This window comes from Podarcis muralis, chromosome 5, assembly GCF_964188315.1.
Source record: "Podarcis muralis chromosome 5, rPodMur119.hap1.1, whole genome shotgun sequence".
NCBI lineage: Eukaryota > Metazoa > Chordata > Lepidosauria > Squamata > Lacertidae > Podarcis > Podarcis muralis.
The window spans coordinates 50,974,663-51,000,673 of record NC_135659.1 but is presented as its reverse complement, the minus strand read 5'-3'; the positions used below and the strand labels follow the sequence as shown (position 1 = coordinate 51,000,673).

At 42.6% G+C, this 26,011-nt stretch overlaps 1 protein-coding gene and 1 long non-coding RNA gene across 2 annotated transcripts; one reads left to right on the top strand and one right to left on the bottom strand.

Moving 5' to 3' along the window:
- The first annotated feature begins 545 nt into the window (after positions 1–545).
- Positions 546–25,875, top strand: CCDC17 (coiled-coil domain containing 17). Its single transcript, XM_077928788.1, has 31 exons — positions 546–813; positions 1,188–1,325; positions 2,234–2,296; positions 3,031–3,148; positions 3,936–4,095; positions 4,319–4,438; positions 4,889–5,022; positions 5,938–6,072; positions 7,068–7,300; positions 7,667–7,752; positions 8,126–8,341; positions 8,850–9,072; positions 9,408–9,518; positions 10,667–10,824; positions 13,929–14,070; positions 14,252–14,344; positions 15,127–15,334; positions 15,442–15,548; positions 16,024–16,164; positions 16,659–16,813; positions 17,118–17,238; positions 18,027–18,143; positions 18,559–18,656; positions 18,750–18,962; positions 19,354–19,525; positions 20,015–20,197; positions 21,000–21,251; positions 21,944–22,012; positions 22,910–22,990; positions 23,282–23,386; positions 25,112–25,875. Exons 1-31 carry the CDS (start codon positions 628–630, stop codon positions 25,139–25,141), a joined length of 4,368 nt encoding a protein of 1,455 aa, XP_077784914.1. The 5' UTR covers positions 546–627; the 3' UTR covers positions 25,142–25,875.
- On the bottom strand, positions 9,352–22,918 carry LOC114599103 (uncharacterized). The gene is made up of 4 exons (XR_003707243.2): positions 22,416–22,918; positions 20,043–20,274; positions 16,272–16,389; positions 9,352–9,660 (listed from the first exon to the last, which is right to left on the bottom strand). It is a non-coding gene; the product is annotated as an uncharacterized LOC114599103 (long non-coding RNA).
- Positions 25,876–26,011: the final 136 nt, after the last annotated feature.

Genomic DNA, 26,011 nt, shown 5'->3' with positions numbered 1-26,011 from the left:
ACTGTCCCTCCCCTCTAGTGACTGATGCAGGGAGGTGGCTGACACCCCAACCAGGTATATAGACTCAGCTACTTCATGGATTCTCAGATTGCACTTAGAGTTTCCCTGTAACAGCTCTTACTGATTTGGTTAATATTATGTATTGCATTTACTTTAGGCCTTTTTATTATTACACCTTTCCATGTCATAAACTTTTTTCCACTTTGTACATATGGTTAGGAATGGACTATATGTACATAAACATTTTTATTGAAGTGCTTGTGGATTAGGCTTGCAGTAGCACACAATCCAGGCCAGATATTACAGAGGGCTATCACAATAAAGGGCCCTGTCAGAAATATAAAAAGCAAATAGAGACCAGGTGCACACACAAATCTCCTCTCCTTAACAGATCTTAGGTAACAGCAAACATAAACAGTAGCTACTGCCATGGTGATTATTCCAATCACTCTGGGCTACTTTGCTGCATCATTTTGGCAGGCTAGCACCGCCTGCCAGTTACCAGCAGAGCAACTATAGAAACTCCATATGCTCTTGTAGTCCTTTCCTGCAAGGAAGAACAAGTGCCCAGTGCCGTCCAAATAAACGCCACCCTTTGTGAAACAGCAGCAGCAGTCACTCCTCGTGATGACGGATCCAGTGGCTTTCCACTGTGCCAACTGCGGGATGGGATTCCGCTCCAGGCGGCTGCTAGAGAAGCACATGGAAAAATTCTGCATTGGAGAGGAGACTGCATCTGATGCCAGATACCGAAACAGGCAAGCCCTCTGTAAGGGGAAAGAACCTAAGAAAGCAGAGACTCCAGACAGCATGGTAAAGACCAGGCAATGTTTGTTAGACTTTCCCCCAACATTTTGGGACCTACTAGCTTGTGTGCTGGAGGGGGAAAGTTATGTGCTGCAATTTTGCTGACCCCATTGGCGTATAAGGCTTTTCCAGCCATGCAAAAAAGCCACCAATATTTTAAACTTTTTCCTGTGTATGTACACATACAGCAGACGGAGGAAGGTGTGCCTAGATTTTCCCCCACCCCAGTTTTGAGGTGTTTCAGGAACTGAGAGGGTTTTGAAGCCTTCTGTTTAGATTTTTCAGCTTCCATGAATTTGCATTTGAGTAACAATATATTTTCCTGACACCCCCTTCCATTTATTGGCTTTCTTTTCTGGGTGGTGGTTTCTATGGCACAGCATCATCAGCTACAAGCACCAAAAACAAAGAAGCATCACTTGGATGGGGAATATGAGGAACAAGCACACCACTCCAGAAGCTTTGATCATAAAGGAAGTGTTTCAGACAGCCAGGCCTTGAAGAAACTGACTGAAGAGGTACTGCAGAAAAGAAGAGAGGAGCGCAGATCTTTGCTCCATCATAGATTCTCTGTTTACAGTACTTCCATTCTAAACTACTTTACTTAGTAGTTAATTCATTCAAACACTTAGGTTATTTCCCCTCATCTCTGATGCCTTTTTATTTTTTGTCACCACAGATGAAAAATTGAGCTGATGAAACAAAGGGCTCATCATCTGAGTACAGCACCACAAGTCTAGCTTTCAGCTTATGCACTTCTTACAAGCATTTCAGAAAGCTCCCTCACCCCAACATTTCAGTTGAGCTAAGGGACAATAAGCTGCAGTCTCCCGCTAGACGTGTTTTTAGAGCATTTGACAAACTTACCATTAGGCTTAGAAAGGTCAACTAGTAACATTGGCATGGAAAAGGTTGTATGAAACATTGGCCTATAGATTCAGAGAATTTGGCCACTAGTGTTGATTTTCTCGAGTTCCATCTGAAATTCTATTAGCGTTGTGTTCACCAACAGTAAAAAAGAATGGAAGAGAGCAGCTCTTTTCTCTATATGATGTGCCAACAGCAAGATTGCCAATGGAAATGCAGGCCTCTTTGGACAGCTGTAAGAAATTCAGTAGGTGAAACCTTTCCTGTCACTGAGACAGAGTGATGGAAAAGCTTCACCTGTATCATTTCTGCTTAACACACAGCAGAAGACACAATAGTCCTGCCAGAAAATAAGCTGGCAACCTTAAATAAAACAATAAACAAACCCTAATTAGCACCCATAACTTGAATAAGTTGTTTCAAGATCTTTTTAATATTGTGTTGTAGCTGTTGTAACCCACCTTGGAACCTTGGGGTGAAGGGTGGGTAATAAGTTGTAGTAGTAATTATAATACAGTAATAATCACTAAATCACTAAAGGAATTCTTCCCTTTCACAGTTCCACAAACTGAGGATGTCACTGGAAGACACTCTTCCTACATTCAGGACATTCCATGCAGAGGTAAAACAGTGATTAAAGACTTCTTTAAAAATGTTGCAGGCTTCTAGCAATTTTTATTCTGGATTGCAGTGGAGTGCTTAAAATTGCCATAATTGTGTGAGGAACAACTTTACAAAAACTCATTGCCATGTGGAGCTCCTTCCTGTGCTGTTCCATTTTCAGACCAGAAAGTGCAGATCATAGCTCAGAACAGGGGAAGCAACACTAAAAGCTCTGCTCTGAGTTAATGTGGAGCAGACCTGAGATCTTTTGCAGGATAAACTCTCCCACTGACCACAGTGATCTAAGGGATACGGTGGTCTTCCCAGTAACCTGCCATGGCAACAGATTAGTAGCCAATGCAAATCCTACAAGCAGGGTGTTATATGCTAGTGGTAGTTGTTCATGAGATAAATATTTGAAATCCATTCCAATATGATATTATTTTTGTAATGGCTGTGTCCTGTCTTTCCTTACAAGGAATTTAGAGAACAGTTTTAAGCTTTACCACTTAGGAAGTAGTGTGATTTACCCAAAGCTGAATGGAGATTTGAATCTGGGTTTCTCACATCTAAGCCCAGCACTCTGCCACTAAATCATGCAGGCTTTCAGTAGAGGGCATGCCGAGATCACTTCTTCTGGAATTTACAATTAATTCACCACAACATACCATTTCTCATGGGCATTTAGCTCTGAAGCATTGCATCACTGGCATATCAAACATATCAAACTTGTCATCTTTCCTTGACTCCTAGGATAACGACAGACACCAGCGGGAATACTGGAAGCGCCAACAGCAAATGGCAGAAGAACATGAGCGCCATTTGGCAGATATCCAGGCCAGAAACCAGTACCTGGAGCAGCAGAAGGATGGTAAGAGAATGAGAGTACCTACTAGATTACTGCCTTCTTGCTTCAGGTAAAGGGAATGACCTGGAGTTCAAAACAATAAAGGATGAGCAAACAGCCACCACTATCCAGCAAATGGCCAGGCCTGATACACAAGGCTCATGATACCACAAGTTCTACAGAAGGGAAGGAGGCAGTTAGACCCATCCACAAATACTACCGACAGATAATTTTGTACTTGAGAGCTTTATTGTCTACTTACGTATATTTGGAGGATGCATAGGCCAAGTCCTCAGAAACAGCAGATGACATGGTAAACCTGTGTCCGGACTGTTCCACTTCAGACTGTGCGTGAAGATTTTCATGACCGAATTCTCCTCCATACAAAACAACAACACAAAACCCATTTTGCATATAGAAGACTATCATTTTAGGGAATATATTTATACCCTAGCCTTCTCCCTGATATGCAAGTTTTCTATATGTAATATTTTTATTTTATTGTCAGAGTGGGGTGGGGGGGTAGGGTATTAAGTACTGGTAATAAGCACACATCTGCCATCTTTAGTACATAGAAAGTGCAGGTTTGCTTTCCTTATCAAGTGTTTCTGAGAACTAGGACAAAGGATGCATATTAATTCACCAGGGATAAAGTGTTCCCAGCTAGGCAGATCAGGGCTCTGATACAGGATAATGGAGAGAAATTATGTACCTATATTTTGCATGGAAATCCAATTCAGGGAGCCTCTGGAAATATGTTGACTTGGTCTAGGTGTTCCAGTAAAGTGTGTCAAATTTTCTGTTTATCCAGAGATCCATAGGCGCCTGTCCGAATTGAAACGAGGGAACTCAGCTACATCTCATATTGAACAGCTGCTGGTGGAGTTGACTACCCAGGAGGGAAAAAACCAACTGGCTTTGGATGCTCTGCGGAAACAAGTGGAACTCCTGCAGGTATCAGCAGAGACCAGGTAAGGCTCAAAGAGGGACCATTTCTGGGAATGGATGGAGTTCCATCAAAGGCTGGAGAAGCCTAAGATCATTACCTATCTGAGGGTGGAATAAGGGAGTCAGAAAAGGTCAAAAAGACAATTTGGGGAGTCTATCCATGACTCAAGCATTGTGGGAAGCAAGTATTATCACTGATAGAAAAAAGCAAAATGACACTCACACGCCTTATTGGGGTTTTTTTAGAAGCAAACCCAAATCCCCCATCAACAGACAGACAGACAGTGCTGAGGGCAACATAGAGAAGAAGGTCTTCAAGTCTATGTCATTTCCAGCAGCAGTTGGACCCCTCTCTTCAGAGATACAGTGAGTAGGGAGGGAGCTGAAAGACTGAATGGGACAATATTTTCTGTAAACAGAATTATTTGACTATCAATTTATTAGATCTTTCACTGTTTGTTGCCTGTGGAGCTTTCTCCTGGATTCCTCTCTGTCCCACTTTTGGGAAGCTCTGCAGTTGCAAGTTGCTACTCTGGGTGGATGGGAAACAGATATTTTTCAATGGATGAGAGAGGAAACAACTTTCTTCCAGTGGGCACAGTTAGTAGGATTGCCATCCCCTTTTCCCACCATGTTGCACAGCTTCTTGAAATACAGGTGTTCAGCAAGCCCAGCTGTATTCATCTTCATGCCAGGAAAAATAGTTCCTTTGATTCCCCACCACCCCGAGCTAATAAAGACTTTGAAATGCTGTCATAAGGAGAAAATCTAGCAATAGCACCAATAAATTGATGATGCATTTGTGTTTCCCTGCAGGGCACTTTACCTGGCTTATTTGCAGGGGGGAGGCAGTGACCATAACATCCTCCGTCAGATGTATGAGCTGCAGGTGGAGGCCACAGCCCTGGAGAAAGTAGGAGCAAGGCCTGAGCACAAGGGCAGAAAGAAGAGTGAGCTTTGTTTCCCTGTTTTATTCTCTCCAAACTTGGATATTGTAGTGTTGCATGCCACACCAATATCTGAGTAGTCTGAAATTATGGAGACTGTGGTGTCTTTATGAGATAGATAGATAGATAGATAGATAGATAGATAGATAGATAGATAGATAGATATCACACTCACACACACACACACAAAACACCTGAGCCTACAATAGAGGAGCTCACAACATTATCAGCCCAAAACAGATTTGTTTATTCCATAGCCACAGGCTTGAATGCTGGCCATCAGAAATTAGGCATGGCTCTCACAACCATTTTGCTTCTTTCCTTCTAGCTTCTAGCTCACATCACTGCAACTTTCAACTCTGGATTTGTCCTTCTACTCATCTCACAAAGAACCCCTTTCCTTTGTTTACCTTAATGGCCCATCACACAGGTTATCACCTCAACACAAGAAGGTAGCCTGGCTTATATTTTAACATTTGCTGGATCCAGGTTAGATTTAGAAGGATCTCACATACAGCCTACTTCCTGCCCCCACCCCAACTCATAACAGTATCATAGACTAGGCTGACTCTTGGACCCTTGGGGCAATGTGATGCTCTCTAGATGCTGTTGGGATTCAACTTCTATCAGCCCCAGTCAACATGGTCAATGCTCAGGGATGATGGAAGCTATAGTCCAACATCTGGATGGCATCATATTGGCTATCCCTGCCTTTAGGCCTTGAGCTCAGAAAGGCTTTACTATTCACAGCCAAGTGAGAATCAATTCCACTGGACAGTATGGTCCTCTTACAAAGCTCATGTGCTATCATAAATGTGTATGATGCCAAATGATTATTTGCTGATTATGCAGATTGAGAAACCTTGGTAAATACTTCTCGCTCTTTCACATCTTGATTGGCTCTTATTGACATTGCAGAACATGAAGGTAGCCCAAACTCCTACCCACGGGGTTTGGATGCTGAGCTCCTGTCTGTTGAGCTGGAGAACCAGAGGCTGGAAGATGAGATATTAAAGTTGAAGATCCTGAAGGACAGAAGGAAAATAGAAGATGGTGGGGACCATAGCCTACTCTATTGAAGTTGGGCCAAAGAAGTTTAAGATACGGTAGCAGGCATCAATCTCTGCAATTCAGGGCATTGGCATATATATCACCTAAGCAATCACTTTGATTTGGGGCACTTTGATTTGGAGGTTTAAGTGGAAGTGCAGAGTGTTCTCTTTGGACAGTAACCAGATCTGTTTGCTCCTGGCGAAATTCAGCCTCTATAGTCGTCCATTATGGAAAGAAATCATGAAAGATGGCAGAGATGGGCTGAGTATTCTACTGCAGTGTGCTTGCCAACCAGATCGTGGTTCATTATTCTCCTGGGCATTTGGGCAGTGCTAAGGTCTGGTGTTTGGTTGTTTATTTTTTATGTTCATCCTTATTCAAGGTGGGATGTAGTTATTTTACATTGTTGGGTTTTTCGTGGATGAACATTTCTAGTATATTTGTTTTGTTTTAATGCATTTTTATTGATATTGTTTGTTATCCCTGTAAATCACTTTGGAACTCCTTTTATGTGAAGCAATTCCTAAACTAAATGCACCAAATCTCATCTACTCATTTGACACATAGATTATACTGCCGGGGTTTCCAAGCAGGTCCTTTTTCTTCGTGATCCTAAACATACCCCAAATTTTCAAGACCACCCCATCTGCAGTATGGAGGTTGCTAATGGCCCAAGGTGCTCCTTGAAATGTTGGGCAGGAAGGGGGCAACATTTCCACAGCTAAATGTCCTTGTATTCAATATCTGTAGTCTTGTCATGGCTACTGTTGCAGTCACTATACAATTTTGGAGACGTATCTGAAATGTTCAGTAGTGCCAGTCCAGCAAAAACAAATAAGGATATTGAGCTGGCTTTGTTTTTACAAAAAGCCAGATAAATAATATACAGGCTCTTGTCCCACCTCATAAGGATTTATTTCCCAGTATTGGCACAAGCAATAATGGGTGTATTGCTGCGTTAATGGGCTCCCCGTGCTCATCTTCTTTTTCATCAGGGTCTTCAGGCACAGAGCTGGCGCAACTGCAGCGGTTACACATGGCAGAGATGGCTCAGCTGCATGCAGAGATTGGCAGCCTGAGACATGACACAGAGAGGATGAAGCTAAGACATCCCAAGAGGGGGTCACCACTACCCCGCCTGCCACCTCCTATAGCTCCCCCCCTGCCACCTCCTCCTCCTCAGCATCTTCTTGGATTGCCTGACCCTACCTTTCCAGCGAGTAACATGGTTAGTGCCCCTTTAACTTGGGAAACCTCAGGCAAAAGTCATACTGAATATTTGCTTTTGGAGCGGAAATAGTATAAAAATACTTCTATAGTTTTAATAATTCAGAGCTATCATCCTGTGTGGTTGGCTCTCTCCATATCTGTGTTCACTCCAGAAAGATGCATCCAGTGGTTCATGCTCTGCTCGTTGCAAATATGCTGACCATTTTGCTCAAGGGTGAATGATTTATCTGAAGCTGTTGAGTTATATTCTTAAGAGTTTCCTTGAGGCAGCAAGCCTCACTATTCCCCCTAAGACTGATGCTGGTATTTCCTTTTTCTATTCTTTGGAAATGTAAAACAGCTCTCATATTTCTGCCTGCTATAGGACCCCATGAGAGCATCTGCCACAGCTATGAGCCGGTACTTCCTGGACCCTTCTGATGCCCTGGGACCAGCTCCATATGATCCGGCGTATGTTGTTTCTATTACCTGTATCATTCTGGGTTGGGCTAGGGGGAGGGCAGCATATGTTATTTTTCTGTCTCATTCTTGCATGGAGTATTTGTAGACCCTGCCATGTAAAGTGAAGATGTTCATTTTTTCCATCCTAATACCATTCCTAGGGACACATTTTGGAATCTAGCCTGTTGAGTCTTCTGGACTGCAGCCAGCTCATAGAAAATAGCTGTTGTTAAGAGTTTGGGGTGGTGGGAGATAGGCTGTATGCCTAAACCCTCCTAATTCCTGGAAGTGCCTAGAACCCCTGGAATTTCACTCAGATTGGGGTGGCATGCAAGCTGTGTTAACTATTACATGAGTGTGACAAATTATCATCTCTCTACAGGTCTGGCTTTGTGATATTCTATGATTTTCTTTTGGGCCTGGATCCCACATTCTATCAAGTCTGCCTGGTCTCTGGCCTGTTCCGCAATGGGCAAGAGTTGGGCAAGCCCACCCCACTGCCCGTTGTCTCCTCTGATATGGGTCAATACCCACAGTATGTGACTGATGGGCAAAGAGGGTGCTGTGCCATCTTAGCAGCTAGGCAACTAGTCCCAAGGTGAGTTTCAGTGGCTTTTGCCATAACATCTCCTCTCTTCTGTTCCCGGGTCATTATCTGGGCAGCCATTCCCAGTTGGCAAAGTTATTTGTTTTCATTGTTTCAATGTATATAGTGTACAGCAAAATAATGCTCAAGACAAATGCAATGATAAGGAGTAGAAGATTCCTTTCTAAACAACAATGCAAAGAAGACCATCTCTCATGAACTGCTTTTATCCTGACCCATTAGAAGACCCAGGGCCCTATCATCTTGGCATGGGAACCACTCGCTCTGGGGATTAGTATGAGCTTCAGATTGCCATAAAATAGGCTGTTTCAGTCCAGTTTTGCACGTGCCAGATTCTTGTCTGTTCTTATTTAGATGTCAGATACGTTAGTGTCATATAGAAGATAGTCTTCTTTGCCAAACCCCCATGTGAAACATGGCTACAGTGAACTCTGTATTCAGATTTGTAGAGAAGAAGGTAGGCTTGTATGTATTACCTTTGTCTGTGCTTGCTTTTCAGAGTCCTTCCTTCAACCACCATCACCCTCATAACCGAGCTTCAAGCATCTGGAGGCTTTGATGCTTATGGGCTGGAGATCCAGAATTTGGCCCCCAGGGGGTGGGCCAAAATCAACATCTTTGACCATCTACATCAAGTGATGTGTGGGCGCTGGAAGATCCCCATCCGAGTGCTTCCTATGAAGCCAAGCCTCACTCCAGAACAGTTGAATGGTGTGCCCCAGGTGAGGACCTTTAGCAAGGGTCAGTGCTGAGTGCCCAGAAAATTATTTCCTGACCAACATGAAGGGAGAGTGTCATGCTCGTGCTCTCAGGAGACTCATGGTGAACCATTAACATTGGCACTTAACACTGAGCACCTACTTTCTGCATTGTGCTGGGTCTGATTTGAGACAGGTTCAATCTCAGGCCTCATTGACTGAATAGAAACATTCCTGGAATGATGGCTGTTCCTCAGAACACCTTGGCCAGATCAAGATAAATTAGTCCAATATTGTCTTCAGTTATTTTCGCATCTGTTTTAATCCCAACCAGACCACACCTTGTTTTTCCCTCACAGTTGGGTAAAGCAGAGCTGTACTTGCGACTAGTGAATGCAAGAGATGCTGACATGCAGTCGATGGCAGAGATTCATCCAGGCAATGCCTCCTTGTACAAATACCCTCCTACAGTGAGTTGAACTGCATGGCATTATTGTCTCTTTCGAAGTTATTTTTAACTCTTTTTCGAGTTAGCATTGCTTGAGGGCAGATTCTGAAAAACAGGTTCTTTGTGTCCTCAATATTTATTTGCTGCAGAGAACCAGAATGACACTAAAAAGAAAGACAATTTGAAATAATAGATAAATGGTGAAAAGTTGGGAAACCACCAGGAAAACATGAGCACAATAATAGCCTCCCACTCCTGTTCCCCCAAAACTGGTACTTGGTGGGATACTACCTCTGATCCTGGAGGTTATAGCCATCGTAACTAGTAGTAGCCACTGATAGCTGAACTGGAGGTTAAAGCTATCCAGTATCCATGGAAGATAAGGCTAAGAGCAAACTCAGTGAAAATGTATTAATTAGATATTTCAAAGGAATAAATGAAGTATGCTACCATGTGACTGAAGCCTTTTAAAATCCCAGCTATTAACTATTTAGCACATTCATATAAAACTCCAGATGAATTAATAACTAATTCAACAATTAAGTAGCTACTTTAATTCCTAGCACAAAAAATAATTCTATCTGTCACTCAACTGAAAAGTCCAAGGTTCTCAAGTAGTGTCCCAGTGAGATGGGGTGCCACCACTGCACCAGTCTCTCAAACACAGTGAGGCAGCATGGCAGAGAGGATAGGAGAAGCACTGGATTGGTGGCAGCAGGAACAAGCATACACATCTAAACCTGCTGCTACCAATCCAGTGCTCTCCCACCCTTGCTCCTGCACTGACTTGCACAATCCTGGGCCCAGCAAGTGCATCATACAGCACAACTGGTTCCATCTAAAAAAAAAAAAAAGGACCCAAATTGTTGGAAATCATGAAACAAAAGCTTAAAGTTTTCCAGATAAAATTAGTACTGTATTACTGAGAGGCGAAAGCAAGTTTTAAATTTCCATCATTCCAATGCTAATACTGAGTGGAAGCAAGGTGGTTTGTAGAAATGACGGCAGGTGGATGGCAAACTCTCCCTGGAAGGAACATTTGAAAAGTAGGATCAGGAGATTGGAAGCCTTCCTTTCACCCCCAGTATATTTACACTGCCCTCGCCTTGCTTGTCATGCTACCCCGCCTCACCTGTTTAATCCTGTTGTATTTTGTTCTTTCAAATGCAGGTGTCCAGTTGCACAGCACCCCCTACAGACTTTCCTGCAGCCCAGCGCTCTTTCCACCCTGCCCCCACCAGCCTGTTCTTCTCTGTCCCTCCTTACACTGGCTTTGTTGACTCTCCTCCTGATCAGGAACAGCCTCTCCAATACAAACCCAATAAAAGGTGAGAAAGGAGGAAGACCACCCCTTTCTCCTTTCAGGACTAGGCTTTCCTTCTAACGAAGATAAGTCAGCACAGAAATGCCTACTGTCTTCCTTTGTATACGTCTCTGTGTGTTTTGTGTATAAATGAAACAACTAAAAGATTATGCATCTCTAATCCACTCACGTCTGTGATTTTCTCTGTATTTTTAATTAAGGATATGGGGGCTGTTTTTAAGGGTGCATCTGCATGAGGTTTTGGTGGTGACAGGATTGGATGTACTTACCCATCTGCACAGCAGAGGATAGTTATAGTCTGCTCTGCCTGCAACTGACCATATAAACTAAAGCACAACATCAATTAATATTTTCTTTCCACGGACTATACCATACCACAAGGAGAGATTTCTCCTGACCTTCCCATTGGCAGCAGAACACCAAAATGTGTTCAGAATAACTGTTTGTACATATGATCCCTAAAAATGTAATTCTTCTGTCATGATTATCTAGAGTCTTCCTTGTTGTGTGTGTCTGTCCATGTCCATCACTACAAGATTAAAGACATTCACACATTCATGGCACGTTAGTCCATCAATAGCTGCTAACTGGAACATCCTATATTCAGAGGCTGCCTCATTAGCAAATGCTGAGGACACTGCCTTTGGCTTGGTTTATGCATTGGAGAGGATATAACAGGCACCTTTTTAGTCCTAAAAAAAATACAAAAATACAAAAATCCTCTCTAAAACCAAACTGCCTCTATTAAAGTAGGCTGATAGGATCATGTTTCTAATTATTCCTCTGAGTCAATTTCAGTGTGATTATTTTATATTGGAAGTCATGTACTTGAAGTGCTTGTGAAATGCAAACAAAAAACCCCCACAAAAAATATTGCTGAAATAGTCACCCTCTTCCTTTAGAATTAGTGCCCCATCCACCCTTTTGAAGTGATCAATTCTGCAACTCTTCCCTCTTTAATCTTTAATGGATCACCACTGGATAATATTTAAGTGTATTATATTTTAGTGACATCAAGGGATGCCAACAACAACAACAACAAGAAGGTTCTCTCAGCGACTGCAAGAGTCATTCCCCTCTGAAAATTCTAAGCATCTTGGTAACATCTGCTAAATTATATTTTTAAAGTGGTTCTGTCCCTACCACCTATAAACTGTTCTGGTCAGTACCCCAGAGGTTAATCCTTTCCCACTCATCTAGAATTTCTTTGAAAAAGGAGGCTTCTGCCAATGGAAAATGTCAACATTTTCCTATTTCCTTTAGGTAGGAAATGCTGGCTGTCATGTATGTAAGAGGCCACCCTGGCTTAGTAAAGTCTAAGTTTTAGAATTGGCTAAGGCCAATACCAATAAATGTAGGCTACCAAGAAGTAACATTTTCTATTTTTGTTTCTTTAGAAGCTGCTTGCTGTCTTTGATGTTTCCTTCCGTATGTGCTCATCAATAAGTGCATCCCTTTGTTTGTGGGCTCTAAAACTGGTGCGAATCTGTAGGATGCCTTCTTTTTTAAAACCATTGTACTGTGCCTAGTGATTTTAGCAACTTAACAAAATATGTCTCTCCCACATCTCTACAGCCACAACAGGAGTTGCAGCCTTCCAACAGTTTGACTTCACCTCCAAAGGTGCATTCCTCCATTGTCTCCCGAGACAAATGAATGCCAACAACAATTAGTACATAATAAGAAAAACAAATAATTGCACACTAGCTACTTTCATATTCATGCCCCATATGTCACCTAGATTAGAGAGCGATAAAACAAAGAGGGAAATGATTCTGAAGCAACTTATTCATAAACAGTATAACAAGAGAAGCAGCCCCCAAGCTTACTTCCTTTTAGACTCTGTGCTTCTTTCTTCTTTGTCTTTTTCTTCATTCAGTAGCCATAAACCTATTGCCTTATTTTGTTCCACATCAACATGGCTTCTTCTGTAGTTGAGAATCTTACTTGTATTGGTCCTCATTCAGTTTTATTCCCAATATTGTGGTGATTACTTTCAGTGCCTAATATTTTCAATGGCAATTTTGTCGAGAATGTGCTACTGAAAAAGGGAGGTGCAACACCATTGCTCACTCCAGATACAGAAAAGGAGTAGGGATGGAGTACTTGACCCAAGATATCAGGTAGAAAGATTCCATTCAGCTTTCTGCCATCTTTTTAGACTACCTCATGCCAGTCTCCAGCTTGTGGTGGCTGACTTATTATTTGGTATGAGCCTATTTCAGTTTTGCATGTTGCAGAGTTGACCTGTAGCTTGCTAATGAAATACTGTACACATGATTCACCAGATCTTCCCAAGAGGAGCCTTCATGCATATAAATTAAACTCAGCAAAAGTATTTTTCCTTCCTATGTCCTTTCTTATTTGTCACATTTTACTTACTCTTTCCCCTATATAATCAACTACCTTTAACATTCCTTCTCTGCTCCCCTAACACCCAGCTGGGCAGTATATATGGTTCTTCAAGAAACCCCTTTCTGGCCTTTGTGCTGCAGTATGCTCACATACATCAACCTTCCCCTCTTTTTTTTTCATTTCCCCCCATCTCTCCCTGTTACCTCTCTGGCTGTGGCACTGGCAGCACCCAGAAACAGAAACCAAAGGCTTCTCCATACCTTCCTAGGTAAATACGAAGTATAGTTTGGCTTTTCCTTTGCAGGGGTATACTGTATTATATTTCTCTCCACATTATGCTGTCACAATAGAAATTGGCAATGAGACGCTTGCTCTACTTGGCTTGAATAGCCAGATATACAGTATATACACTGTATTTGATGTCACAGCAAAATGCCCTTCTGCTGGCTAGAGAAAGAACTTCCTCATGGTCTCCTGAAGAAGTTTTATCCAACCTATTTAGAAGAGGAAAGGATCCAGGAGAGACACTGTTTCAGAAGTGGTAAAGATGGAAATCTGGGCTGCCATAATTGTACTGGATCAATTGCTCTCTACTTTTCTTGTAACCCAGCTTTATTGCTTAATCTAGCAAGGTTCTGATTTGGTGGGGAACTGCCATTTTGCTGTTTGAGAAGGGGAAAGGTGCTGCTTGCTGTTGAAAGACAGGGGCAACAGCTGAAGAGCAGTGAGTTAATAAGCCTCTGATTATTTCAGGAAAATTAAAGCAGTGCTCGAGTGGCCACAATCCCAGCAGAATGAAAGAAGACAATTGGGGTTCATCCTTGATAGAGTAAAAGGCGCCCCACCAGGAGATGGGGCTGTCCGGCTAACTGGTTACCATCAGAAAACTGGTCAGGTACGGAACATGTGTGGCTCTGTCAATAGCCCCAGTGTCATAGTGGTGTTCAGCTGGCACCCTGGTTCAGCATTCTAAAGAACTCCATCCCGGAGTTCTTTATTGTTTTAGGAAGAAACACCAAGAAAGCTTAAAAAGGAAGTTGGACCATGTGTTACATTTTTCTCAAACTTGATTTCAGGTGATTGCCACCAAGGACTCGGGACTGAATTACTGCACCGATTCCATGAGATCCAATATTAAACATGGCTACTTCGTGTTTGGAGAACAGGAGGTATAGAATGGTGCTTTGGCAGGAGAGCATTAGGCTTGGAGATGGACTTAGGTTTACATCCCAGTCCAGCTGAGAAGTTCACAGAGTGTCCTCAGACAGATTATTATCCTTGCACTGATTGGATGGTTACTTAGCACTACCATTGCTGCAAGCACTAGAATACTGTACAGTGGTATCACGGGTTACAGATGCTTCAGGTTACAGACTCCACTAACCCAGAAATAGTACCTCGGGTTAAGAACTTTGCTTCAGGATGAGAACAGAAATTGTGCGCCGGCGGTGCAGCGGCAGCGGGAGGCCCCGTTAGCTAAAGTGGTACCTCAGGTTAAGAACAGTTTCAGGTTAGAACGGACCTCCGGAACGAATTAAGTTCTTAACCCAAGGTACCACTGTATTTGTTTCTCAGAAGCCAAGTTTGCTCAGACCTCATCACCACTCAGGCACCAGAAATGGTAGACCAGTTCTCTGATGCTAGATAAGTATTTACATTGGTTTGGAGTATTTACTTCTCCCAGTCCTGGGGATAATTCTTGTGGATGTCCGTGCCTAACTATAAGAAGCACTCATGTTGCTTGTTTGCAAAATATGGGCTTTGGGTTTTCTTGCCAATGGTGTAAAAGCAGTTCTGAGCTCAGAGAAAAACATGCTCATTCCTAATCCATGAAAACAGTTAGGAGGTTTTTGAATATGGTGCATGGCAGAGGGAATTGAAGGGTAGAAGGTGCTGGAAATTATAGCACTACTCTTGGCTCACCTGAAGTGCTTCTTTTTGTTTCCTTCAGGAAACCTTCTGGGATGTTGAGCCGCAGCAGGACATGATCCTTATTGCTCGCTTTTACCACTGGCCCAGTGGGAGGGTAGCACCCACCCCCTGGGACAAAGGATTCAAGCCTCAACACCAGCCACTAATAGGGAGTGATGAATGGCTGGCTGCCTGGGCTGTGCTCAGACTGACCAAGATGTATGAATCCCATAAAGTGATGGTTACAGGTATGCTGCAGGCATTTTTGGTTGCCTGGTGCTATGATTCCCCACAGGAATTAAGGTTTTCCTATTACTAGTCTAGGAATTAAGTTTTCTGCATTCTGCTTGCACAGGTGCAATGAAGAAAGGGGAACCTGGGATGCCTGTCTGGAACACAGGGACTCATACACTGACTCTGTATCATGGCCCTGTGCCACCTGTTGTAGCTCTGTCAGTGATGGTAAGTCCACTCCTGTAAAGCAAACCAAGGTTAACCAGGTAGGTAAAGTATGCCAATATTAATACACCAGCAAAAGGCTGAAGAGATGTTAAACATCTAATGACTGGCTCAGTCTTGCTGCTCTTATTTATGCAACACTCCTTACTGGCTTACTCTAGTAAAGACTTACAACTGTAATCTTCATAGAGCAATATTTTATATGGAAGCAAGAGTATGTAATACTTAAGAGGACTGAATAATTGGTTAAGCCTCCATTCTGTTGGGTGTTGATTCCTTGGGCCATATCCAGTGCTGCAGCTCCACTGGAATAAAACACTGCTATGCATGCGGTGGAAGCACATGGGGGCAGAAGAAATGGAATTTATGTTGTGCCAGTGGAGCTATATGCACTGGATAAAGCCCCATGTTTTAAGCTGTGCCTTATTATGCTTTCCTCTTGTTTCATTCCCATCTGCACAAAATGCTTTGCTGCTAGTCAATGGAAGAGAATCATCAGGACTTCAAGATATATGGTGATGCTACTTTAAGACTGCACATCTTCAGCACCCAGAAACCTGAGCAGCCTTTCCCACCAGAGTCACCACCTCCACTTGACCCAGCAAAAACCTGGCCTCATGTGAGTGCTGGGCAAGGACGGTTTTACAGTCCCTACAGGGCTTGGGATAATTGGGACAGACCTTCCACCTCCACTCATTTCACAATCTGGCTGCGTACGTATTATACCTTTAAAGTGTATCTGAAGAACCTCCTTTCCTTCAAAGAATTCTGGGCACTGCAGTTTACAGTTCTTTTATCTGTCCTGAATCTTCCAGAATTCAGCTTCATTGGGTCTTCAGGAGTTCTGGTGTTATGAGAGAGGAAAAATAACTTTTCTCCATATACTCTATGCCATGCTTAATGTTATAAACATGTGTCACATCTCATGCACATTTTCTTTAAACCAAAAAGTCCCAAATCTGCAGCCTTCCTTCATAGGGGAGTTGCACCATTCTCTTGATCATTTTGGTTGCCCTTTTGTGAACCTTTTCCAACATGACAATATCCTTTATGAGGTGAGGTGACCAGAACGGTACACAGAATTTAGTATCATCACAACTTTTCCCCCCACAGGAAGCTTTTATTCATCATTTCAGGGAGACACCTCCTGTAGAGCCTTTCAGAGCTGGAGATGGCTTTGATCTATACATTGATGGAGCCCGCTTCCTGCCTGATGGTGTCACTGTTACCAGGGTCACTGCTCGCATCTTCACCAGTGATTTCATGCAGTAAGGAGGAACAATTCTCTGGGTTTTTCTTCCCTAAAATGCCATCTTTCCTCTGCTTCTCCCAGGCTGCATACATGCTATGGGTGGGATTCAATGGGGCACTCTCACAATTGTTCTGTCTGTGCAAGACTTCCAGACAGAATGACCCTCAGTCTCCTACCCGATTTTAATGTTTCTATGGCTATGTCCTGAAGCACGCAAAGGGTTTTGCTTCAGTTCAAGGTGCCACGACAACAGAGGAGCTTAACAATGCCCTCTTATGGAAAACATCTAGCTGAAGGTTGTTTCTGCTTCTTCCTTTCAGAATTGGGCCAGACATTTGCACTGGGATTGACCTGAATAGCAGCATATTTGATCCACTTTACAACTACTCAGTTGAAATCAGAGAGCCAGTGATAGCGCCTTGTGCAACTCTTCTGTTAAAGGTTTGTGTTGGTATGGGTAAAGGGTGTGCAAAGAATGCTACCAATGAATGAAGCATGTCCTGTGGGGGGTCAAGAGTTAGGAAGTTAAGGATCTTTCCTTTCCTGGAATGGAGCTGGAACAACTCCCCTGTGTGGAAAAGTTACATCATTTGGGGCTTTTTAGTTTAGAAAAAAGAGTAAGGAGGCAAATGACGGAGCGGTATAAAATTATGAATGCTGAGGATAAACTGGATAGAGACACATTTTTCTCCTTCTCTCATCATATTAGAACTGGGTGCTATTAATGGCTCCAGTGGCAGAGGCATTATATCTCCGAATACCAGTTGCTGGGGAACACAAGTGGGAAGAGTATTGTTGGTGCTATTTATTTACTGTTTAATGCCAAAATAGGCTTCTAAGCAACCTACAAAATATAAGAGTTGCACAAACATTAAAATATAAACACCCATAATTAAAATGCAACAAAACAGGTGTATACTAAAACAAAGTAGTAGTTAAAACTGGAGACTCAGGTCGAGATGAAGGGAATGCCTGTGTAAGCAGGCTGAGGCGTGTCTTCAAAAGACAGCAGAATGCTTGCAGGCTTCCTATAGGCATCTATTTAGTCACTATGAGAACAGCATGCTGGACTAGGTGGGTCCTTGGTCTGATTCTGCAGTGCTATTATATTCTTAATGGAGGACATTATGGCAACATCTTCCTGACCTCCACCTCACCTCCAACACAAAACAGAACTATGGGTCTAGCTGCCAGGGGGGAATGAACTAATGTCCCTTGGTATTTTACAGGTTTATTCCATCAATCACTTAACCTCTGAGCTCATCCAGATCGGTTGGGCAGCTCTCAATGTTTTTGTGGAATGTGGAACACACAAAGCCCCTGAACCAGAGGCCAAGGGGATCCAGGTGATTTAACTGAAGGGGAATTCAGGGGAAGCAGCCTCAGTTCTGAAAATGAAGTTAGGACATGGTTTATAATGCTGATAGGCTCCAGCAGGAAAATGCCTTCCTTCTTCATGGGTATTTCAGGAACTCTCATTCTTTTGCTGACAACCAAAGTGCTACAACAATGTTTCACATTCCCACTAGATCTCACAGGATAGGTTTTTACTATTAATGCTCATGCTTTCTAGTGCCATGCCAAAAATCCCATCCCACCATAACTGCTGTGTAACCTGGAGCCCTACCCAAAAATCTTGCTGTCTCTCCACAGTTCAGATGCAAATGGTAGGAGGGGAACACAATATATTTCCCATTACCTGTTTCCCAAGAAGGAGGAAAAAGGGGTCTGTGGATAGATGTTGATTACTGTTTTCCTCAGGTCTCCCTCAATGATGGTGCTCATCAGCTCCGTATTTTTCACAACAGTCCCTGCCCAGATCAGCCCTTCTCTACCAGCTCTCTGACATCAATAGGACGGTGAGCCCCTCTCACTTACATCATTTCCAATTCCTTCCCCATCTTATCATCAAACTAGCTTTCTTAATATCTGTCTTCTCACTTTCCCTGTAGGTATGTGCCCTGTGCAACCCTGCTAGTGAGGCTTATCAAGGCGCCTGTAAATTCCAATCATCAAACTTTACAAAGAAGCATGGTCCCTCAGGCAAACTGGGCCAAAGTGGGCCTCTTTCAGGCCAGGCCTGACTATTCTGATGGTGTCTATTACTCAGACTCGGCCAAGCCTACTGCAGGAGAAAGTTGCTTCTATGAAGCCATGACCAACAGGTAAACTGAGTTTCTGTCTCCTCAGTGGTTGCAGGATGGATGGAAGTAAAAAAGATGGAATCATAGCAATTGTGGAAAAGTCTCCCTTAAGAGGACTGCCAACTATTACTTTTAAAAATTTTTGGTCTCACTGTAGTCACATACATAAAATATGAGTTGTTATAGTGTGTTCTATGGTGGACTATGTATTTGATGAGCCTATTGATTGGATTTTTTTTTTTAATCAAAGGGCAGAAGGAACCTTACAAAACAGTCCATCTTACATTCAAATCAGATTAACAGAAGGGTGAGCCAAGGGTCTCGCCCCATGCATCAACACACTTTGGTAGGAAATAATTATAGAATTCCATAACTGTGGGCCACAGCAAAAACAGCTTTTTGTTTCACACAGGTCTGTTGTTTCAGTGCGGGAAATAGTTCACCAGCTTGAAGGTCCTAAGAGTTTAAGCACAGATGAGATTGTCACCTGGATGCATCAGAAACTAACCCGGGTGCCAGGCAGCAGTCCACAGCCTTTTAGCCTCACCTATGTCTCCAGATACATTCCCACCTATGGCATCAAGGTGAATAGCTATCACATTCACAGAAATGCCGTTTAACACAAAATTTTATACATGACTGGGATAGAATACTATACAGAGATATGGAAATAAGGAATTCTGCCTCCTTATAACCAGTCTTAAGAAATTTCTGCACTTGAAAATAGTTATCAACCTTTAACCTGGTCTCTGTTGCTGTGCCTTTAGGTACATGTTGATTAACAGGCATTTATCAACTTCTGAAGAAAACCACTAGTATTCTTAATTTTCTAAACAAGTTGACTTTCTTAGCTGTATTACTTCATACTGCTAAGGACAAAAATTCCCTGCTCACAGAAAACTGGCATGTCAGAGTAATTTGAAATGGTATAGTTGAGAAACAAATTTAGTCTTTCATGTTTGTGAGCAAATTAAGCCTTGGCTGTGTGTGTGTGTGTGTGTGTGTGTGTGTGTGTGTGTGTGTGTGTACAGTGCTCTTATCCAGACTGACATCTAAACTCTGTGGTATTCCAGTTTGCATTGGACAGAGGCATGAACTTACCATGGTCTGGCTTGACAATTGCCCAATTCTGCTTCAATCCACCTGGGGCATGTTACTTTGGGGCCCAATGGCTGAAGTATGATTACCCCATCTTTGTTGAGGAGCTTGACAAAAACAGCTACCAGCAATGGCCTGTGTGGCTTGATGGCTTCAAGGTATCACATCCTTTATTTTGTTGTTCGTCACTCTGTAAGCCACCCTTCAGTCACAGGACTCTGAGAATGGCCTACAACTAAAAAAAGATGACACTGGGTGTTCCACTCAGCAAAGGATAGGTCGTTGCCTTTCAGTAAGATGGGTCCCATGCTGTAAGAAGGAACCAATCTGTATTTCAACACTGGTATCTGGTATTTTTCACAAGTAATCTGTCTTATTCAGCAGAGTCTACAGCAAAACGGCTAAAGGCCTCCTGAGCCTAGTAACCAGTTAACTAAGATGCACTGTGTGGAAGGTAACTAGGTGGGAGTTTTAAGCAGAAATATTAGCTCCAGAAAAGTTCAGCAAAGTAGAAATTCTCTCTAGTGAATTAGTATTGCTATAATTAGGCTGATTCCGTACCACCTATCCCTACTAAATCTGTAGCCTATATTTTGATACTCTACTGGGGTTCAAACATTTTTGCTAGCAGCGAGGCTCAGGGTTCTTAACTTCTGTTCCACATAAAGGAAGTGTGTGCATTCCTTTCATAAATCCATTGCTGCCCAATATTTTTTACACAGAGAAACATGTCATATCACCAGCATTTGCTCACTGCCTTATACCAGGGGGCTCCGGGTATGTGAAATTTAATTCTGTGTTAAGGAGAACTGGCATGATTTTGAATGAGGCAGTCTGCCCATGGTGGAGTACAGTGTAAGCTTTCTTACTGATGACCATATTTCCAAACTCAATTTGTGAACCTGTACACAACAGGTGGCTCAGCCTTTCCTTTCAGAACCTGCAACTTCTGTTTTTCAGACCTGTCCCCACAGAGTTTACCATAAATATACAACCATTATTATTCACCTGTACCAAGGTGTGGTGAATCCTGCCCAATGTGCCTCGGGTGAAAAAGAATGCCAAGCAGCACAAAGAAGTGTCATGCTAAAAGGGGAACAGTCACATTACACTCAGAAAAGTGGGGCATGGACAGCTCTTCATGCGTTTTCCAGAGGTTACTGCAACACTGGCATTTACCAACTGCCCTTATACCAGGGGGCTCCCAGTCAGGTATAGTTAACCAACCAGGTAAAAGTTAGACATACATACCAATTTTCTTGCAAAAACAATCAAATTCCAGCAGCTGGGCAGGGGCATGCACTTATTAGCACACGCACACACAGGCATTATATATTTTGTACGTTTCCCTGTATCACCTGTATATCACCATTCTGTCATGCTGAAAGTTATCCACTTCCCCACTTTTGAGCTTTATGTGAATGCAGCATCAGTTAAGAAATGATGGCTCATCCCCACAGCTTTCTATACTTTCTGAAGTCCCTACTTGTGTACGCTTAATGCCTGCAAATATCTTAGCAATGGCAAAGGGTACAAATGGCAACTAGTTCTCCCAGCTTTTGGAGGTGGTGATGGTGCAAAGCAATAAACCAGTGCCTATAGCTACTATGCATTCCCCATCCCATCTTTGGCTCAAGTGTCACCAGCTCTTGCCCCACTTGTTTTTACCCACTACTATAATTTAGTCCAAAGTCAGCAATCAGTTTCTAATTTCAAGATGTTGTTTGGGGTGTGTACAAAATTAGTAAGCTTTACAATAATGTTACTTTGTATTGTTCTGGGAACACTTCTCACTATTTCTCTCACTTAAGGAATCTCTTGCAGTAGTCTACTAAAAGAATGCTGCAAAGAAACAGTAGGTGGTTTGTTCTTTTCTGGTTCAAGGTTTGTTCTTTCCTTAACAGATCATCCTGGCTTCCTTATCTGAAGGGAAATGCAGCAGCATTATGAAGAGCATGCTCCAAAAGAAAGAGGTATGAGACTAGTTAAGCATAGAGCAGTAGCTTCACAAAACTTATCCAAGAAGTAAAACGGTGAAGTAAGGGGAGCACTTGCAATCCTTTTCTAGATCGTATTATACAGGGTAGTAACAAAAACTGATGCAAAAGGTAGACCACACAAATCCCAATTATCCCAAACACTACTGCAAGTACAGAAAGTTCCAAGGAGCATGGCTGGCAAAGATTTCTGGGAGCAAGACAGAAGGTGGTTTGCAACATCAGCCCCACCATCATACAAATACATGGTAAAAAAATAGTGGATTCCGAAATGTGTGTTTGTGCTGCAGAGAGATCTTCGCAGAAGACTGCTAAGTCAGATAAACCAATGTACAAGACTATGTTTCTTGATAATGTAATCTTTAAATTGAAAATTTACCTGAACCAGTGGTTCTAAAATGTTTTTCTTTCGGCCACACTTCCAGAATAAAAACTTGCTCACGCCATACCAAATTGTTTGGCAAGAAATACATTGGGGGAAAAGAAACTCAAATTAGTGTTTTTGTAAATATATTTATCCATAGTCTGCAAATAAAATTTTTTTGATACTATACTACACTGAAATGTTTAAATATTTGATTGTCCTTGAATCTTCTAGCCACACCCTTTGAGAACCGCTGCTTTACAGATTCATTTGGGTGCAATGGGGAACATTTATGTGGTCTACTAACCCTGGAGTAGAAGGCTCCAGTATAGAGTAAGGAGGCACTTGGATATTCTGTAATTATATGAAAACCTCAACAGCCTCAGGTATGACAGGTGCCTGCAATCCATGTGAGCCCTACTTTATCCCCAACATTTCACCATTATTCTTGTTCAACAAGCACACACATATAAAAGAATGTACTTAATGCTATAGTTTGAAACTTCCAGATCCAGTTGGTGCCAGGTGCATCTGTGGTTGTGCGCATAGCAGATGGAAGATGGGATGAAGAATTTAGATATACATCAGGGGTACGTATACTAGCTAAGTGAATCTAATCATCACAAACTTTTCATTCCACCCAGGAAAACAAAAGGATGAGCATACTAATTAACCACTCACTGGAGAAAACCAATCTCACTTTCATGTTTACCATTTATCAATTTTCTGTGCAGCCAAATTGTAAAACAGAGCCAGATGACTTGTTTATAGTGGATTGTCAGAAATCACGTATACTAAAAAAGTTACCAGTAACCGTTCAGAGCACAAACTAACCACACATTAGATCATCACATCCTAGCTGACCTTGTCATTTGTTTCAGAGTATTGATCAATCTTATCTGCCAGAGACAACAGATCTGTACAATAAGGAACCCTCTGGAAGAAAAATGGCAGAATTAATGTTGCAGGAGACTTCAAGAAAACAGGTAAAATTGGGCTATAGCCCTATTTATGAATGGAACAATTTGTCAACTAGCAACAGCCACAGTGCAGCTCTCCTATGACATAAATGAAATTATAATTTAACTGCAAGGTTTGAAGTACACCCATTCTAGTGAGAGATCAGAACAACTTGCTACATACATTTCCTGACCGAAAGCTTTGCTCCACATTCTCCAAATTGAAGAAATGAACCTATGCTGACAATTCTTGTAGTAGATCAGTAAGCAGCAGCATATAAGCAGCACACAAAGCACTACCAAACCATTCTACGTTCTAAATCTTATATTAATAATCCAAAAATTGAGAGAACAAGGTACAAGATCTACTACAGAAACCACAAACAGAAAACTCATTCAAATTGTGTCAAAAAGGAAGATTCAGGAGCCTGGCTAAAGGAACTTTAAAGACTGACTCTTCCTTTTGGACACAATTTGAGTTTTCTGTTTGTGGCTTCTGTCTCAATTTTTGGATTAAGATTTAGAACGTAGAATGGTTTGGTAGTGCTCTGTGTGCCGCTTACCGTATTTTTCGCTCTATAACACGCACCTGACCATAACACGCACATCGTTTTTAGAGGAGGAAAACAAGGAAAAAAATTCTGAATGAAACAGTGGATGTATCATTTTTGTGCTTCATGCTGTGGCCACAGACATGTGATCTGATGGTGAATTTGGGGTAGCTCAATGCAAAGATCCTGAGGATCCATGCTTTTTAACCACATTTTTGCACCATTGCAGCCCCAGGCAACAGTGGGTGTGTGATTTTTGGGGGGCAGGCTGCTATGTGATCTGATGGTGAATTTGGGGTGGCCCAATGCAAAGATCCTGAGGATCCATGTGGATCCATGCTTTTTAACCACGTTTTTGCACCATTGCAGCCCCAGGCAACAGTGGGTGTGTGATTTTTGGGGGGCAGGCTGCTATGTGATCTGATGGTGAATTTGGGGTGGCCCAATGCAAAGATCCTGAGGATCCATGCTTTTTAACCACGTTTTTGCACCATTGCAGCCCCAGGCAACAGTGGGTGTGTGATTTTTGGGGGGCAGGCTGCTATGTGATCTGATGGTGAATTTGGGGTGGCCCAATGCAAAGATCCTGAGGATCCATGTGGATCCATGCTTTGTAACTACATTTTAAGTGGGGAGTGAAGGAAAAACACAGAAGGGACAAGAGAGCGGTGTGCAGAGAAGCAGCTGGCTAAGAAAGCAGGAGAGAGATTTTACGGGAGGGAGGAAAGAAAGGCAAAAGTTTCCACAAACCGAAGCCAGCTTTCTCTCTCCTCCTGCATGTTTTCTGGCTGCCTGCGAGGAGCACGGAGAGGAATTAGAAGGAAAGACCTCTGCTTTCCCCTCTGCTTGCCTGGAGGGGAGGGGCTTTGCCTGCTCTTTGTTCCGTTTGAGCAAACACAGCAATGAAACAGAGGAGGGTGGGCAGTAAGACCCTGAGGCAGAATGCAGGAAAGCAACCACTTCCTCTTTTCAGGTTTCGCTCTCCGACACAACGCAGGATTGATTTTTGTTCCTGCGCTCCCCTAATCGGCTCCAGGGACCCCCCCCCCACATTCGCTCCATAACACGCACAAACATTTCCCCTTCCTTTTTAGGAGAAAAAATCTGCGTGTAATAGAGAGAAAAATACGGTATGTCTTACTGGTCCACATTCTCCATAAGCAGTGCAGGTTTAATTGTGACTTGCATGTTTTTCTTTTAGACAAAGTTGAAGGCATTGGAACAAATTTAAAGAGAAGGAACAAGACATCTTAGACTACATACTAGCTTACTCTACTGGCAATCATTGCAAGACTTTATTAACAGTTTATGAAGAATGTCCATCCTGTAGCCTAATATCTCAAGAGGCCACCTGTGTTTTATAGTGGCTATGGTAAAGTATATTAATGTGGCTGACATCTTGGCAGTGAATGAGGGATAATCACCTGCTTGAAGCAGCCATGGTATTTTGCTTTTTTTAAAAACCCAGGTGTCACTTCCTTACTTGGAAACTACACAAACACTGGCTGCTGTGCACCTAAACCTGCCTCAGTTCTCTGGACTAAGTATTTTCCATATCTCCATTATACCATTCCTAAGTAGTGGTTTAATTCTAGCACCCATGAGCCTCTCACCCTTATATCATCTCTCTCCACAATAGAATCCTACCTTAACCTAGGCTCTTCTTCCAGCTGAGTTAATGTAATGTGTCTGACACACAAATAAGACATTTTGCATCAAACACAAGCCTGATTCAATTTTTTAGTTTGTCAAAGCAGATCTATTTTAAGTTCCATCCTTTGTCTTCCCTCATATTTGCAGCTACTCTAGCCAGCACTCTGCTTGACTCCCACAAAATTTGCTAGAAGGCTCATCCTCTTAAACCTATTTCCAGTCTGACACAGTAGACATAAATGGTTTAGTGCAGGGGTCAGCAAACTTTTTCAGCAGGGGGCCAGTCCACTGTCCCCTCAGACCTTGTGGGGGGCCGGACTATATTTGCGGGGGGGGGGGGGAGGAGAATGAACGAATTCCTATGCCGCACAAATAACCCAGAGATGCATTTTAAATTAAAAGGACACATTCTACTCATGCAAAAACACGCTGATTTCCCACCCGCGGG

What these genes read in the sequence shown, in the direction of transcription:
- CCDC17 (XM_077928788.1), top strand. Translation starts at nt 628, where the DNA reads ATGACGGATCCAGTGGCTTTCCACTGTGCCAACTGCGGGATGGGATTC. An exon ending in CCTTTCCAGCGAGTAACATG is followed by an intron (nt 7,301 to 7,666) that starts GTTAGTGCCCCT and finishes TGCCTGCTATAG; the next exon opens with GACCCCATGAGAGCATCTGC. An exon ending in ACCATCAGAAAACTGGTCAG is followed by an intron (nt 14,071 to 14,251) that starts GTACGGAACATG and finishes ACTTGATTTCAG; the next exon opens with GTGATTGCCACCAAGGACTC.